Source organism: Lampetra planeri, chromosome 39 (genome assembly GCF_965212315.1).
Source record: "Lampetra planeri chromosome 39, kcLamPlan1.2.h2, whole genome shotgun sequence".
In the NCBI taxonomy this organism is placed as follows: Eukaryota; Metazoa; Chordata; class Hyperoartia; order Petromyzontiformes; family Petromyzontidae; genus Lampetra; species Lampetra planeri.
The window spans coordinates 2952528-2970849 of record NC_136145.1 but is presented as its reverse complement, the minus strand read 5'-3'; the positions used below and the strand labels follow the sequence as shown (position 1 = coordinate 2970849).

At 52.4% G+C, this 18322-nt stretch overlaps 1 protein-coding gene across 3 annotated transcripts in view; it reads left to right on the top strand.

The window, feature by feature from the left end:
• Window positions 1–18322, top strand: part of LOC144731489 (E3 ubiquitin-protein ligase NEDD4-like) — a 125890-nt gene that overhangs the window by 61391 nt on the left and 46177 nt on the right. For 2 of the 3 annotated variants that reach the window (XM_078612577.1, XM_078612579.1), the window contains exons 6-10: window positions 6172–6222; window positions 8621–8682; window positions 11865–11964; window positions 15177–15349; window positions 16575–16698. In XM_078612577.1, coding sequence (XP_078468703.1) covers window positions 6172–6222; window positions 8621–8682; window positions 11865–11964; window positions 15177–15349; window positions 16575–16698 — 510 coding nt within the window. Of the gene's footprint in view, window positions 1–4823; window positions 4926–6171; window positions 6223–8620; window positions 8683–11864; window positions 11965–15176; window positions 15350–16574; window positions 16699–18322 lie in introns of those variants that run through there. The other variant, XM_078612578.1, reaches the window with a different exon arrangement.

Sequence of the window (18322 nt, the reverse complement as noted above, 5' to 3'; positions counted from 1 at the left end):
CAAGCCCCCCCCCCCCCCTTATTCATTCACATCTTGGCACGGTGGTGCAAGGAATGAATGGGGCCCACTGTCTAATTTCTTCTCCCCATAGCCCAGGGCCTGAGTCCCTCTGGGCCCGTGGGCCGTGGTGCAGTTTGCACCACTCGCGGCGCTCGCTCGATCGCTACGCCAAAACTCTTGCCACGGAGGAAAGCTTTCGGATGCCAAGTTGTGCCGGCAAGGCCGAGGGTTGGTGGGCACCTTGATGATGGGAGGTGATCAAGGTAATCAGACTCTTTTATTCACTGGACATCCGTGAAAGAGAGCTTTGCAGCTCATCGGATTCATCCGGGATAAAATAATGAGTCTGATTCTCATCTTGGTGGGAAGGCCTCCACTCGAGGGAGCTCCAGAGGGCACTTGGGCCTCCTCTTAAACGCTGGCCAGACATCATGGGAGACGTGGGGACTACCCACACTCCACCCAACCACACGTGGCCTGCAGATCGATCAAATGCGGTGAACCCATTCTCGCTGCCGGGCGGACAGAGGTTGGGGGAATATTGAAGAAACTTGCCCCGGGTTTTTCACCTGCCGCGCAAAGGTGATGGAATCGAACACCGGCGCCCTCTGGGGATCGCAACGGGTTCGTGGTGCTCACGCCGGCACGCCGTGCCCATGGGCAGCTGCGCAGCCCGTGCGTGTGGCGGTGAAGAGAGAGGGGGGGTGGTGGTGACGGAGACTGGCGTGAGTTGTGACCGCCGTGGCTGGCGGTGAGAGCCGAGCCGACGGTGACAGGGCGAGCGCGCAGAGGAGCAGGCCGAGCGCACAATAGGGGGGGCTATTTACAGACGGAGGAGGGCGGCAGGAGATGTACTTGGAAAAAATTCATAAAAGGCCGCGCGCGCCTCTTGCTTCGTCCGAGAGCCTCGCGCGCACACACACACACAAAAGATAGAGACAAAGATCGCCCGTGTAGCCTTAACAGACTGTTGGGGCAAGTGCTGTTAGCGAGCAGCACCTATGACGGCGCACGAGGGGGTGAGTGGGCAGCATCACGTCCGGCCGCCTTTGTCTCCCTAGTGGCGATGTTTTCGCACAGCACCAGGTACTCATTTGAGGCAGAGTCGACCTAGGGGAGGCGCAAGACCGGTTCAAATAATCGTCACTTGTTGTTGGTGGCCATGAGCTGGAGTCGAACTCGGGTCACTGGGTTCGTAGCGCAGCGCTAACCGCTACACTACCGCTCCCCACACTCACAAAAACAAAGATACACCTATGAAGGCCGACACGACACACGAGTCGTTGGGTGGCCAACACACACACAAACACACATGCACGCGCGCACACACACGCAGCTCCGAGTGAAAACCCTGGTTAATGTTTTTAAAATCGGCCTGGGCGGGTTGCCTGATTTCCACACTTTAGCCCGAGCGTGTGAGAAGTTCACTCTGAGGCGTCAGTGAAGTCTATTGGATTTAGCTGTTGCTGCTGCTGCTGCTGTAGTTGCTGGCGTGTTTTATTTTTTTTGGGGGGGGGGGGGGGGCACGTGTGTGCGTGTCACGAGCCCGGGCGATGATATTAAGTTGCGGTAAACCCCCAAAATTCCGTGGCTTCCGTCCTAACGAGGAGGGATAGGGACATGGGCCCCCCGCTGTGCCACGCTATGGACAGGCGCCCCGTTACAAACACCTCGGCCGCCAACAGCTACTGGCACCCACGGTCAGAAGATGTGGCCGGGTTTGCCACCTCTGCGGTACCAAAAAAAACCCACCAGGACACATTTCGACGGCAAGATAGAAGAATATCTCATTACAAACGGGGAGAGGACCGACAACCGAAGTCACCGTGATCAGTGGCGGATTCTTCCGCAACTGACAAAGACCCGAGTATTTGAATGTCCTGGAAAGACTTAAACGATTTCCGACGACAAACAGCTACGATCCTGGGAAAACCAGGACGGGTGGTGGCGCAGGAACTTTGGGTCGCGAGCGTTTCGCCGCGGTGCTCAACTCCGCGAGGATTCTAGGCAGGTATCGGAGCGCCAGGCTAAGATGCAGGGTTGCCACCTGTCCTGGGTTTCCCAGGATCGCCTGCATGTTGAGGCAGCTGCTCGAAAATCCGTCTTCCCGGGACATGAAAAGTCCCGGTTGCTGTCATCTGCGCGAGAATGCACCCACTCACTCAAGACGACGCGTGGACGTGGAGATACGTACTCCTTCTCACGATGCGTCGCGGGTTTTTTGTTGTTTTGTTTTTGTACCTCCGAGGTGGCAACCCGGCCGGTAGTGCGGCAGGGCTGCGGTGGAATGTGGAGGTGGCGGGGGGAGGGGGGGCGGTGGGGGGGGCTGCTGAGAGGTGGCAAGTGGTGGAGATGGTGATGGGGGATGGGTGGTGGGAAGGTGGTAGCAGCGGCAACAAGCAGCAGCAGCAGCAGCAACCGTTCCGTCCATGCCAGGAATGTGCCTGGCTCACGGTCAGCGATGCCGGTCTTGCCACCTCGGCGCCCGCGAGGCACGGCGCGTAATTTATAGCCGACTCGTTTCCTGTGCACTCAGCCCTGGGCAGGGCGGGAGAGCGGGGAGGGAGGACAGACGACGGCACGGGCGTTGCGAGCAGATGGGGCGTGACGGGCGGCTACTGCGGGACAACCCTCGGCCACGTGCAGCGCGCACCGTGACGAGCGGCAGGGCAGCGCAGTTGGCAACACTCGAGCACCCCCCCCCACCCCCACCACTGAGCGAGAATGTCCTGGGTTCGATTCCCGACTCGGGGCGCATTTCTGCGCGGAGTTTGTATGTTCTTCCGAATGTTTCGCACGGGGCTTCTTCCTGATTCGTCGGCTTCCTAATAATAGCAGCAACAACAGCAACATGTTCGATGTAACTTGTGTTTGCCAAACCATCCCGACTGCTGGAAAATGATCCCTGCAAATTACTCAGCTGGGGATTGCACGTGGCAACATCGCCCCCTGTACTGCGAGAAGCTTTCGTGACTGCAGGGATTCATATTCTTGGTTCTTGGGAGTCCAGTTCACCATGGGAGTCCAGTTTACCATGGAAGTCCAGTTTACCATGGGCAGGGGTTGATAACCTACAGCTCTGTAGCTTAATGCGGCTCTTTAATTACCGCTTCGTGACGGTAATTAACAAGGACCACCACCGTCTCTCGTATTCACGTTGCATTGCGTCTCGCGAAATACGTTATTGAGTTTTCGTATTTTTCAACAAATTAGAATAATAAAATGGCTCGTTGTTGTTTGGTTTGCCGCGACCCCCTGGCATAGGTTATACGGCTGATCTTCGTGTTGCATGTGGGTGGAAAGGAGACTCAAATTTCAGAACTATCCGGAACTACTTCTGGAAGCGGATACAATCCGGTTCTGTGACCTTTATCCTATTAATATAGCTCAGCGGACAATTCTCTCGCCCTTCACATATTTGTCTCCCCACGTGCACATCCAATCGGCCGAATCGCCCTCCTGGCACTGCATGATTTCATCAGCATTGGTTCGACAGAAGCAAACTCTCGGACTAATTTCAACCTTCAACGTCTCATCAGCACAGTCAAGCCTGGCAGTGTCCAATGCTGGTGAACTGCCCAGACGTTCAAAGGGCCCACATATTTTTGATTTAAAGCTTTCGTGACTGCAGGGATTCATATTCTTGGTTCTTTCGGTAAAGTCACGTAGAAGGGAGATAATAAAGTAGTATAAATATTAAACAATAAAAATTCTCACGACGTTTCGACTGCAACACAAACAATGATCATCAGTCATCATCAGGTGTGAAATCCACGGCTGTGGATTTCACACCTGATGATGATTGTTTGTGTTGCAGTCGAAACGTCGTGAGAATTTTAATTGTTTTATATTTTTATTATTTTATTATTTCCCTTATACGTGACTTTATCGAAAGAACCAAGAATATGGCCCACATATTGTCTGTTTTGCCATTTCTCTTGACATTTATAGATTTCACAGATACCCCTTCAGCTCGAAGCAAAGGTGTACGCAAAAATCCGTGACGCGAATTAATGGCACGCTGATCGGTCATAATCATGTGTCGCAAAAAAAAGTAAACTCAACACAATCGTCAACAACAGCTTGTGACCTTAAAAACAACACAGCAGTTGACGTTGCAGGCAGTCAAAGACACATAGAGGGAGGCGAGAGAAGGTAGGGGGGTATATTATCTTTCCTATACACAGGGTGTCCCATAAGTCTGGAATCATAGGAAAAGTAACAAGACAAACGGGCAATGATAACGCTTTTATTCACGGAACGTGCTCAATGTGTCCACAATCGTTCCTGATGCACAACTCCAGGCGAGATACCCAGCCAGCAGGCACACGGTAAATGGTATCAGGGGTAACGATGTTACGTGCGTCAATATTGCGCTGCCGCAAACGTTCAACACTCTGAATTTTCTCTGCGTTGTTGACCAACGCCTTCAAGTTTGACCCCCAGAGATAAAACAAAAAAACCCAGCGGTGTGAGATCGGGGCTTCTCGCTGGCCATCCCACAGGCCCTCGATTTCCTATCCCATGACCAGGGAAATATGAAATCTTAAATTTTCCCCGACGATTCCAGACTCATGGGACAAGCCCGTAGCTTCACTGGCATCAAGCAGCAAGCCTCGTTAATCCCCGCCACGCCCTCTGCGGGATGCACGTGGGCGTCACGCAGCCTCGCGTTGAATATTCCGGCGAGAGCCGTCAGCCTCCGATGTTGACGGCCGGGGCCGACTCCGGCGCGAGTCGGTTCGTCTCTGCCGTGACCGGACACGGCCCTGTCGGCGCTAGCTCAAGCCCGCCCGCCCGCCCGCGTACAACTAAATCGACCGTCGGCTCTCAATCGTTTGTCGGGATTCCTCGCTCGTTGTCGGCGCGGTCGATAGACCACGATGAGCTTTCCGCGCGTCAAGTACCGAGCGTTTGGCGTCACGGTGAGATACACGGCGGGCGGACGCGGCCGATGGACGGCGTTGCTTCGGGCTCTAGTTGCGTTGGGACCCATCGGGGGGGGGTCGCCTCGGCCGATGGGATTTTGACGGTTGGGCTCGCGTTGACCGCCGGTGGAGTGCCGGGTCGGTCCATGTATCGCGTTTTGTTAAAGAGGGTCGAGGTACTGCAGCCGTACGAGCGATTTCTCACGCCACTGCTCACAGGAAAAACTTCACTGGAGGGACCTATAGAGAGAACCCCGCTGGAGGGAATTCCAGTCAACGTGCAACGTTGGCCCAACGTTGCACGTTGACTGGGACTTTGATTGCTCTTTCGCTCTCGCCAGACACTTTGGAAGATGGGTCGGTGTACCCACACTTTACCCCATCACACGCAACCTGCAGATCGATTGACTGATTGTGGTGTACTTTTCTTTTATACTGCTGCGTGGATAGAGGCGGATGTTGGGGGCAGATTGATTTGAATGGTCGCCGCGATAGAGAGATGTTGACTACCTCGCCTGCTATGCAGGAGGTCGTGGATTAGATCCCGACCCTGACGCCTGCTGCTGTATATTTGGAGTTTGCGTGTCTCTCTCTCCCCGTGGTCGCGTGAAGTTTTCTCCGGGTCCTCCGGTTTTCCCCTCCACATTTAGAAACGTGCGTTTGGAGTATTTGGCTGCTGTACATTTCCACGTGATAAGCCACTTCCTTGAGCTATCATTTGTGGCCAGGTCGCTTCTGAAAAAGAGCTGTATAGCTCAGTGGGCCTTACTTGGTAAAATAAAATAAAAAATAGTTGAATAGAACTGAACTGGTGAACTTCTGGATTGCAAGTTGGCTAACTAATATCCACAGCCATAGCGAGTTATACACTCGATGCGGTGTGCTGGGCCTTAAGTAAGTCACACGTGACCAGTAGCCACAAACAATTTGTACTGAATGTGGGGTGCCGGGTGTGAAAATATTTTCAGGGTCACAGACCCAGTCAGGCAGGCTCCGCTGCAATGCAGCCCTGTGCTGTGTGCGTGTACCTCTATCATCGTGTGAGCAGGGTTGCCACAGTGACAGCTGCAGTGGGGGACATTTGAAATGTTGGAAATGTTCCACCGCCTCTCCCGTGTCATGCGACCACCTGGCCTGGCACAGGCGCCGTGGCGACGTCACCGTCACTCGGCGGTGAACGGCGGGTGCTGGTGTTGGTCGTGAGATTGACTCTGCCGGTGGTGGCCGTTGTGTTGTGCGTTAGACGCGAGATGATTTCCTGGGACAAGTGGACACCTCCCTCAGCCAATTGCCGGTGAGTCCGCTGCCCCTTCCTCCCTCGTCTCGCCCCGTCGAGTGGCGATCGACAACAACGCTCCTCATCGCTGGCTCCAGCGGTTGAATCTCAACCTCATCGCTCGGTTACATCTCCACCTCGTGGCTCGGTTAAACCTCCACCTCGTCACTGAATGTAGATGACCATCTCTCAAACTACAGTTCTCTTGATCCACCACAACCACCACCACTGCCACAACCACCACCACCACAACCACCGCCGCAACCACCACCACCGCCACAACCACCACCACCGCCACAACCACCACCACTGCCACAACCACCACCACCACCACCGCAACCACCACCACCCTACTTCGTCTTTCCACGTTTCCCACTTTACCTCCGTGCATCTCCAACTTAAGCGGTTGCAAGCCGCACGAGCCCGATGATGTGTCGAGCGATCACACCTGACACACGTGTACACAAGATCTCAGTCTTCGTGTGAATGAGCTCTCTGCATGTTTACATCTGATGACACCACCGCAAACAACAACAACAACAGCAGCCGCCAGTTCGCCACTAAAGTGGCGGTGACATCACCATGGCGCTTGTGCCAGATTCGGTGCCCTCTGATGGCCACCACTTTTAAAATCGAAAGTTCGCTGGCAGGAGGTCGCGGACACTGGGTGTCATGGGTTAACTGACTGCGATTACTGGCAAGATACTCCACTTGTGGTCCCTACTGTGCCACCTACTCCTTGTGAGCCCTCCGCTTTTGCCGGAGAGCGACTGCCTCCGACTGCCCAGTCGTGTCGTTCACGAGCCGCCTGCTCCACAGGGGCCGATCTTAACACCGCTTTGCCGGTCATCAACAAGTCCAATTCCCTCCACATCCTTCTTGTTCTGTACCACATGAGCCCATCTCTTCCCCAGCCATGCCGTGCCCACAGATACGACTTCTATCTTAAATTGAATCTCTAGCAACGTCACACGGGACACGGGTGTACACACTCGCACACAAGGTGTCTTATCTTTTCATCAATGCTCTCCCACAAGTGGGGGCTATTGTTGAGCGGAAAAAAAAACCCGAGACGCGTGTTGTCTGTAAACACTTCATTAGTGCTGGAATGGAGTAGGCTGGTAAACGTGGAGAGGATGAGGTGTGTGCCCCCAGGGTTTGATGTTGATACTGCACACCACCCAGCATTCGACAGAGACAGTCAGCCGGACCTTGCTGGTTACGTAACCGACATTCTTAAATACATTTGGCCTTCAATACATTTGTCCGTGAATACATGTGTTCGTAACAAACCGTTGTTATTTATGAACGCTGCACGTTTATTGATTCGTAATGCCATTGATTTATCTATCCGAGCAACCCTCATTGAGGCTGAAGATTATTGATTAGGACAGGCATCACTCTTAGTCTATGGGCCAATACCCACATTTTTTTTTTACCAGCTGAGATGGGCACAAATGTAGTTGTACCAAACATTTTCAAATTTCTGATAAAAGTCACTCTGCAATGACCTTGTCCACTCCGTCTTAAGAGACGTGGTGCTCAAGGTGAGGCCCAATTTGGAAAAAGCACGCTTGGATTACAAGCGGCTACGAAAACTTGCTTGTTAAATCGCAATGCGATATGTACGCTCGCGCAAAATCCACGTTGATTCGTCGCGAACGCACACATACACACAGCCTGGCTAAATATGTGGCACTTTCTCGCGGTACCAAAGTCTGCTCTGGCCGCATGAGACTCGCCTACACGGGTGTGGCTTTACGCAAGAACTTCGAATCGCGTTTAATCAAGCGCCAAACGACCGCATGTCACTCGGCGTCCACGCTGCCCTGACACAGTGGAGCGTAAACACCAGCGAAAACCTCCTCCTCCTCCTTGTCCACCAGTTTTCTAAAAATTATTTTTACTTGAACGGTCACAACAGGTTGGGTCAGCCTGGCACGTGCCCTCGGTAGGCCTCGACAGATTGGGTTCAGGCTGGCACGGGGTGGGAGCGGCTCGTTAAGGCGACTGCTTCGTGACGCCTATTCATCAAGGACCACCACCGTCTCGTGTTCACCACACAGTGCATTGCGGCCCTTGAACATGTTGAGGTTTTTGGTTTTGTTTTTACCGAATTCGAAAAAAAAGGTTTCTTCTTGTTATTTTGGTTGCCGAGCCCTGCGTCAGATGTATTGTTGCATCGCAGGACCACGAAAGACGGCGATGCTTTTGGGAGGCCTTCGTCCATCAGTGGATTGACCACCGTCTCGTATCCACATGCATCGCGGCTCTTAAAATATTGAGTTTTTGTCGAATTAATGAAAAAAGTCTCTTCTTGATGTTGCTGGTTGCTGACCCCTGGGCTCGCACGTGCCCTCGGTCGGCCTCGCGCTGTCGTCTTGAACGCGAACCTCTAAATGCCCTCTCCCTGCAGACAGAAGACCCGTCGAGGGAGCGACCCTACACCTTCAGGGACTTCATTCTGCGGCCGAGAAGGTGCGCCGCTTGCTACCACAGCCATTTTCTCCTTGGTTCTTTCGGTAAAGTCACGTAGAAGGGAAGTAATAAAATAATTAAAATAAAACATAATAAAATAATTCTCACGACGTTTCGGCCACAACGCAGGCAGCCGTCCTCAGGTGAAGACCAGGTCTGTCAGGGAGACGGCGTCTGAATGAAACACCACCACGCTTGGAGCGTCTATTTAAGCTGGGTTGGAAGGGGGGAAGTGTCCCCTGACAGACCTGGTCCTCACCTGAGGACGGCTGCTTGCGTTGTGGCCGAAACGTCGTGAGAATTATTTTATTAGGTTTTATTTAAATGATTTTATTACTTCCCTTCTACGTGACTTTACCGAAAGAACCAAGAAAATGAATCCCTGCAGTCACGAAAGCTTTAAATCGAAATATACCACAGCCATTGTTACGAGCCCGGCGACCCATACCAGACCGGACCAGCTCCGATAGGCAGTGTCCCATCAGCAGGGTCGGACTTGCTCAAATCAATGCTGGTCAACCGCCAGATGTTTTCATCGCCAGAAGGCCGTGTTGCTGATGAGATGTGTAAAACTAAATTGTTTATTTTGTGCAGAGAGACAGATTGGTGAACGTGTATTATCTGCTCATTCGTTTTTAGACTTATATTCTCCACACCGATACGGGTTTTTTGTTTGTTGTGTTAGCCACCCGAAGTATGCGTGTGTCAATGTGGTAGCCTAGTGGGAAGCGATAGCTTAGTGGTTAGAAGGCCACACTACAAACCTGGGGGACCCGAGTTCGATTCCAGCTCGCGGCCAGCATCATCACTGACCAGAGGTGGGACAAAGTCATTGTTATGTAAGTCCAAGTCGAGTCGCAAGTCATCAAATTCATGACTCGAGTCTGACTCGAGTCCAAGTCACATGACTCGAGTCCACATCTCATAGGTGGGACAAAGTCATTGTTATGCAAGTCCAAGTCGAGTCGCAAGTCATCAAATTCATGACTCGAGTCTGACTCGAGTCCAAGTCACATGACTCGAGTCCACACCTCTGTCACTGACAACTACCGTATCTGAACCAATCCTGGGCCTCCCCGATTCAATTCAGCCGTAAACGAGTAGCCGGTGTGGTGTGTAAACATCAGCACGTGTGGGCAGGTTCTCGCCACACCACTCCCTCGTCTGCAGTGTTGGCCTTCATAAGTGCTATCAAACAGCACTACAGGCTAGAGGGAAGATCTTTGTCTCTTTTTTTAATGTCTGTACCTGTCTTCTGTGTGTGTGTGTGTGCACACAGCTGCTTGTTTGTGTGTGCCACCTGCATGCCTGCTGCTCTGCGTTTGTTAACAATTGGCCACGTGATACATTCTCACAACAACTGCCTACCCGGTGAGCCTGGAGCTCTTATTGATCACGAGATACGCGTTCGTTGCCAGAGCTGAAACCGACCCTCCCCCCCACTCCCGAATGTGGTCCGATCTTGTCAGGTTCCAGGGAGTTCAGCGGGGTTTGAGTTTGGAGGATAAGGACCGTCCTTGGTTTGGCCACCACGATGCATGAACAGGTGTTATAGGCTGGCGGGCAATTGCAGAATCAGAATATTTATTTATACTGCGGGAGGAATCCGATGATCTGTGAAGCTCCTTTTCACAGATGTCCAGTGGGTAAGAACATCACAACAACAAACTGTGAAATAAAACATGATAGTAGTGCAAAATACAAGAAAGTTAAACAAACAAAACTAAACCATCCCCATCATACCAGGCAAGCCTACTGGAGGTATTAACATATTTTTCAAACGCGACCAGGCCACAAATGATAGCTCAACAAAGTGGCTTATCATTTGGACATTTATAGCAGCAAAATCATCTAAATAGTCTGAACGCATGTTCGTAAATGTGTAGGGAAAAACATGTAACACGTTCCTTAGGAAAAGACCCGGATCAGTAAAGGCACACGCGGGGCACACGCGTGAATTGACGCCAGGCGACTTCGCCCAGGGTTAAATGTGGGGCAATGCAGAGAGAAAAAAAAACACCTAACTCAATAAAATAACAAAACGTCAAAGTGCGAAGTTTAATACACCCATGAACTTTTCGAGTCTAACGAAGATATACAATTATTATTATTGATAATAGTAGTAATAATGCCACGTGGAGGAATGGTGGCACGGTAGTTTTTATCAAGTTATTATTAACGAACATATAAAATTGTCATTATTGATAATAGTAGTGATAATGCCACGTGGAGGAATGGTGGCGCAGTAGTTTTTATCAAGTTATTATTAACGAACATATAAAATTGTCATTATTGATAATAGTAGTGATAATGCCACGTGGAGGAATGGTGGCACGGTAGTTTTTATCAAGTTATTATTAACGAACATATAAAATTGTCATTATTGATAATAGTAGTGATAATGCCACGTGGAGGAATGGTGGCGCGGTAGTTTTTTTTATCACATTATTATTAACGAACATATAAAATTGTTATTATTGATAATAGTAGTGATAATGCCACGTGGAATGGTGGCGCGGTAGTTCTTGCACTCCGCTATGCATCTGGCGGCCCGAGTCCAGTTCCCAGCCACGGCGACCGGTACCTGAACTCGTTCCACCTTCACCAACCTGGACTTACCAGCGTGGTGAAGTATGGTCCGGTCAAACAACCCCCGTGGCCGACACAGCATGGGGGGGTGGGGGATTGGGGGAGAGAGACCTTAACGCAGCAGTGGATTTGACAAAGTGCTGTACATTAAATTTCGATTTAAAGCTTTCTTGACTGCAGGGATTCATCTTATTGGTTCTTTCGGTAAAGTCACGTAGAATGGAAATAATAAAATAATAAAAATAAAACATAATAAAATAATTCTCACGACGTTTCGGCCACAACGCAAGCAGCCGTCCTCAGGTGAAGACCAGGTCTGTCGGGGAGACAGCGTCTGAATGAAACACCACCACGCTTGGAGCGTCTATTTAATCTGGGTTGGAAGGGGGGAAGTGTGCCTCGACAGACCTGGTCTTCACCTGAGGATGGCTGTTTGCGTTGTGGCCGAAACGTCGTGAGAATTATTTTATTATGTTTTATATTTGTTATTTTATTATTTCCATTCTACGTGACTTTACCGAAAGAACCAATAAGATGATGTACATTAATTGTAAATGATGGCAATGATGATGACTATTCTGTTCCCATGGCAGTCACAAATCCCGGGTGAAGGGCTTCCTGCGGCTCAAGATGGCGTACTTGCCGCAGAACGGGATGAACGAAGAACCGTCCACCCAAACCGAGGATTCCGATGTGGGCTCTCACACCCAGCACCCAGCAAACACTCGCACCCAGCAAACACTCGCACCCAGCAAACACTCACTCCCAGCAAACACTCACTCCCAGCAAACACTCACTCCCAGCAAACACTCACTCCCAGCAAACATTCACTCCCAGCAAACACTCACTCCCAGCAAACACTCGCTCCCAGCAAACACTCGCTCCCAGCAAACACTCACTCCCAGCAAACACTCACTCCCAGCAAACACTCACTCCCAGTAAACACTCACTCCCAGCAAAAACTCACACCCAGCACAACATCAAACACTCGCATCCAACAAACACTCACACCCAGCAAACACTCACACCCAGCACTCAGCAAACACTCGCACCCAACACCGAGCAAACACTCACACCCAGCAAACACTCGCACCCAGCACCCTAATCACCAGCACCCAGCAAACACTCACTCCCAGCAAACACTCACTCCCAGTAAACACTCACTCCCAGCAAAAACTCACACCCAGCACAACATCAAACACTCGCATCCAACAAACACTCACACCCAGCAAACACTCACACCCAGCACTCAGCAAACACTCGCACCCAACACCGAGCAAACACTCACACCCAGCAAACACTCGCACCCAGCACCCTAATCACCAGCACCCATCAAACACTCACTCCCAGCAAACACTCACACCCAGCACCCAGCAAACACTCACACCCAGCAAACACTCGCACCCAGCAAACACTCACTCCCAGCAAACACTCACTCCCAGCAAACACTCACTCCCAGCAAACACTCACTCCCAGCACCCAGCAAACACTCACACCCAGCAAACACTCACTCCCAGCAAACACTCACTCCCAGCACCCAGCAAACACTCACACCCAGCAAACACTCACTCCCAGCAAACACTCACACCCAGCAAACACTCAATCCCAGCAAACACTCGCACCCAGCAAACACTCACACCCAGCAAACACTCACTCCCAGCAAACACTCACACCCAGCAAACACTCACTCCCAGCAAACACTCACTCCCAGCAAACACTCACTCCCAGCACCCAGCAAACACTCACACCCAGCAAACACTCACACCCAGCAAACACTCACTCCCAGCAAACACTCGCACCCAGCAAACACTCACACCCAGCAAACACTCACTCCCAGCAAACACTCACACCCAGCAAACACTCACTCCCAGCAAACACTCGCACCCAGCAAACAATCACTCCCAGCAAACACTCACTCCCAGCACCCAGCAAACACTCACACCCAGCAAACACTCACTCCCAGCAAACACTCGCACCCAGCACCCAGCAAACACTCGCACCCAGCACCCAGCAAACACTCACACCCAGCAAACACTCACACCCAGCAAACACTCACTCCCAGCAAACACTCACACCCAGCAAACACTCACTCCCAGCAAACACTCACACCCAGCAAACACTCACACCCAGCAAACACTCACTCCCAGCAAACACTCACACCCAGCAAACACTCACTCCCAGCAAACACTCACTCCCAGCAAACACTCACACCCAGCAAACACTCACTCCCAGCAAACACTCACTCCCAGCACCCAGCAAACACTCACTCCCAGCACCCAGCAAACACTCGCACCCAGCACCCAGCAAACACTCACACCCAGCAAACACTCACTCCCAGCAAACACTCACTCCCAGCAAACACTCGCACCCAGCAAACACTCACTCCCAGCAAACACTCACTCCCAGCAAACACTCGCACCCAGCACCCAGCAAACACTCACACCCAGCAAACACTCACTCCCAGCAAACACTCACTCCCAGCAAACACTCGCACCCAGCAAACACTCACACCCAGCAAACACTCACACCCAGCAAACACTCACTCCCAGCAAACACTCGCACCCAGCAAACACTCACTCCCAGCAAACACTCACTCCCAGCAAACACTCGCACCCAGCACCCAGCAAACACTCACACCCAGCAAACACTCACTCCCAGCAAACACTCACTCCCAGCACCCAGCAAACACTCACACCCAGCAAACACTCACTCCCAGCAAACACTCGCACCCAGCACCCAGCAAACACTCGCACCCAGCATCCAGCAAACACTCGCATCCAGCACCCATCAAACACTCGCACCCAGCACCCTAATCGCCAGCACCCAGAAGCCAGCACCCTAACAGCGCCGGCGCGCTTGGTTTTGACAGAATTCCCTGCGACCGCATGAAGGGCGTTATTTTGATCAAAGCGAGATTTTAGCGACTAAAATTGTTCGCCGACAAAGCGTCGTTGGACGCTTTAAGTCGGAGTCGGGGCTGCGAGTGGACGGAAGGTCAAGCAGGCGCGACGATGAGCACGACTGCCACCCCCCCGGCTCAGGATAGCTTCACAAGGTCCCCCCCCCTCACCGACTGGGACTCGCTCGAAGCCCCGCAAGTTGCCGTCGATTCGACTCCGACTGAAATGCAAACCACTATAATAGAGGTTTTTTTTGGATCGCATGAATATATAAATGTGTCGTTAAACCTGACACAGCCGACTAGTAAGGGTTTTCACGTAAATAGAACGTGGCCAATTCGTCACGAGTACAGCACTAGTGTGTAGTGTATAGTGTAGTGTATAGTGTAGTGTTTAGTAGTGTATAGTGTAGTGCAGAGGTGTGGACTCGAGTCATGTGACTTGGACTCGAGTCAGACTCGAGTCATGAATTTGATGACTTGCGACTCGACTTGGACTTGCATAACAATGACTTTGTCCCACCTATGAGATGTGGACTCGAGTCATGTGACTTGGACTCGAGTCAGACTCGAGTCATGAATTTGATGACTTGCGACTCGACTTGGACTTGCATAACAATGACTTTGTCCCACCTATGGTGTAGTGTATAGTGTAGTGTATAGTAGTGTAGTGTGTAGTGTATAGTAGTGTCGTGTATAGTGTAGTGTATAGGGTAGTGTAGTGTATAGTGTAGGATACTAGTACAGCACACCGCTTGTGTGTTGGAGAGCCAAGCCACGACATTTACAATCTGAGTACGACGTTTCGGGTGGTGGCGGGTTTCAACGACACATTAATATATTTACGCGATCTAACCCAACAAAAAACCCTCTTATGGATGATATTGGTCGCGAAAGCCTGCTGCTACTACATCGTGTTAAACTCAATCACCACTGCCCGTGTGACGCTCCGCAACCCCGTGACCCGCGTCTCGTAATTTGTCGACGCGCCCCCCCCCCCACACAGCCCGGCTGGGAGGTGGTGGATTCGATGGAGGGCGGCGTGAGCCAGCGTCCGAGTCAGCAGCAGCAGCAGCCGGCCCTGCCGCCCGACTGGGAGGAGAGGCAGGACAACCTGGGCCGCACCTACTACGTGAACCACAAGAACCGCAGCACCCAGTGGCACCGGCCCACCGTCTTGTGAGTCTACCACCCCCCCCCCCCCCTTTACCCCCCTCGCCCCTACCTCCCGCATTGGTTAGGAGAGGGTGGCTAGGAGATGTTGACTACCTCGCTTCGTGTGCAGGCGGTCGTGGGTTCGAACCCGACCCTGACGCCTGTGTATTTGGAGTTTGAGTGTTTTCTCTGCCCGTGGTCGCGTGGATTTTTATCCGGGTCCTCCGGATTTTAGAATCAACATCACGCGTTTAGAGTAGTCGACTGCAATACATTTCCACTACCTCGCCGGGTATACAGGAGACCCACAAAGACAAACATCCCCCTTGTCCCCCCCCCGTGGTCGATTTCTCCCTCCACATTCAGAGTCAACACGCCTTCAGAGTATTTGGCTTCTGCTATACATTTGTACGTGATAAGCCACTTCGTTGAGCTATCATTTGTGGCAAGGTCGATTATTTTAAAAAAAGCTATATAGCTCAATGGGCCTTACCTGGTAAAAGAAAAGGTTTAGCTTTAGTTTAGAGCAGTGATTCTTAACCTTGAATGCAGCCTTGCACCCCTTTGGTTCCCAATCGTTAACAAATACACCGGTTTGATGAAACAAGGAAGTTGTACTTACGTGCCCCGTGCTTAATTTGTCCTTCGATGATTTACCTTCTAAACAAATCTGGCCACTTCTCGCACCCCCAGCTGGTGCGTGTACCCCAGGTTAAGAACCGCCGGTTTATAGGATGGGGGAGCGTGGGGGAGTAGGGGGGTAGGGGGGTAGGGGGGTAGGCACCCCTATCCCTCTCCTGACCGTCGCCCACGGGTGTGGGGAGTTCACCAACCCTAGTCCCGTGAGACCAGGGCAGACGTTTCACTTGTCGGGGAACCACCCGCGGGGTCACGGGGTCATGGACTGTCACCCGATTAGCACGGTTGGCTACTTACGGTGCGAGAGAAGTTGAACATACATACGTGCAAAACTTCGGCGGCTCCCAAATGTGTTCATGTGGCCAACAGCACCGGGTTACGGGGTAACCGTGTGAGATGAGCGGGGCTATTGAATAGTTCGCTCTCGATCGCCGTATGAATAAAGTTTTGCGACCATCGGTAGTCGCGGTTTCTGCTCCGGGCTCATGGACGCCCTCAACGCCGCGATCGTGGCTAAGGCCCGGTGGAGGCGGCCATGGAGGAGGCGTTGTTGCAGGCGACGACGATGGCGCTGTCAACGGTGGTGTCGCCCGTCCGTGCGTTGGCGCAGGGACCCCGTGGAGGATGTGCAGGCGACGGAGGAGCGCAGCGACCAGCAGGCGCAGACCGTGTTCTGCTCGCGGAGACAGATCACCGAGGACTCGGACTCCGGCGACGTGCGCGACTCCGCCGACGTACGTCGCTTCCCGCGTACACGGATAAGGGCGGTTTGACCGGCCACGGGGTCACGAGGTCACTGGGGTCACGGGGTCACTGGGGTCACGGGGTCATGGGGTCGCGAGGTTAGGCAGACAGGGAGGTCAGAGGAGGCAGGACGACAATGAGTTCACAATGTCAGGAGGATGCAGGTAAGGATGAGGATGAATATTTGCAGTCAAGAGAACATCTTCAATTCATCCTAGTTTAATGATATATGATCCTTATGGCGGTACCCCCGGGGTACCAAATAATACAAAATGGCGGAGGCAATTAAATATGTTATTTCTGGGACACTATTTTTTCCAGGGGTGTACTTCACTCCGCGACTGGGGTACCAATCAATCCGAAATCAGTGCCACTCCGCGATGTCGAAACACAGCGAGGACGATTGCGCTGAAACCCTGAACGCTCGTACGCACCGTAGCGGTGCATCGTGTACAGCTCGTCGAGATGAGTCGATTGCCGCATCGCCGACCATCAACAGACTAAAATGACCGCATCACGGACATTATGTGAGAGCCGGGGTACTACTATGGTTACCCCGGGGTACCGCCATAAGGTTCATATACCGGTTTCTCTCGCTTTATGCGGGTTTGGGTTTGTGCGATTTCGCACTGTGTATATATATATGGGGCCATCATACGTCAACCTAAAATTCACTATGATAATTGTGCGGCTTTTGAAGTCACTCGGCTGCGGCTACGCGGTGGGACGCACGACAACATCTCGCGCCGTGCTGCGTGCGCTACTCGGCAGGCAGCTGTCTCGTGCGGCTTCGCTTTCTTGCAGCGCATGTACCGCGTGCAGCGAGGGAGACCCGTGTAGTGTTTACACCCTGGTTTTGCTGGCACAGTGACAAACGGCACGACAGTTGAGCGTGGCGGGTCACAGAGGTCGCAAACGGGTTTTGATTCCGTACCCGTACCCGGCCGCACCAGGGGTCACAAACGGGCACCCGTACCCGTACCCGGCCGGGTACGGGTAGCCGGGTATCGGGTAGGGTACGGGTATCGGGTACCCGGTTGCCACCTCTGGCGGGTCAGCTTTTGAGGTTCACATGAACTGGGCTTTGTTGAACGCTAACTGGTGGTAACCGTTTTCGGAATTGACCACCGGTTCCGAAGGTCCCAGAACCGGTAAAGCGATTTCTGAGGGCAAATGTCCTGGGGTGAAATTGAAATGCGCCGGTGCCGCCGTGCGAAATGCCTGCTCACGCCACTGCGTCGAAAGACGTGGGAGTCACCCGCACTTTGACCCCGCCACACCGCGGCCTGCCGACCGGCTTACCGCGGCGAACCCGCTTATTTGCCGCTGGGCGGACGGAGGCGATGAACAAACTGGCGCCGTTGGTTTTCACTGCCGCGCCGAGGAGGTGGAATCGAAACGCCGTCTTCCGTGCCGGCGTGTTGCTAACCGTTACGACCACGGCAGCGCCCTTCGTCGCTGCTCGGTTATGAGGGCAAAGCTGTTGTGTTTATTGCCGGGCGTTTTACACGCTCGACATACCGTTGTTTTACCTTTCCTTGAAAGCAGTTACCGGTCATATAAATGCAAATATTTTAATAAACCTCGCAAGAACACAAGGATGCAGGGTGGAAT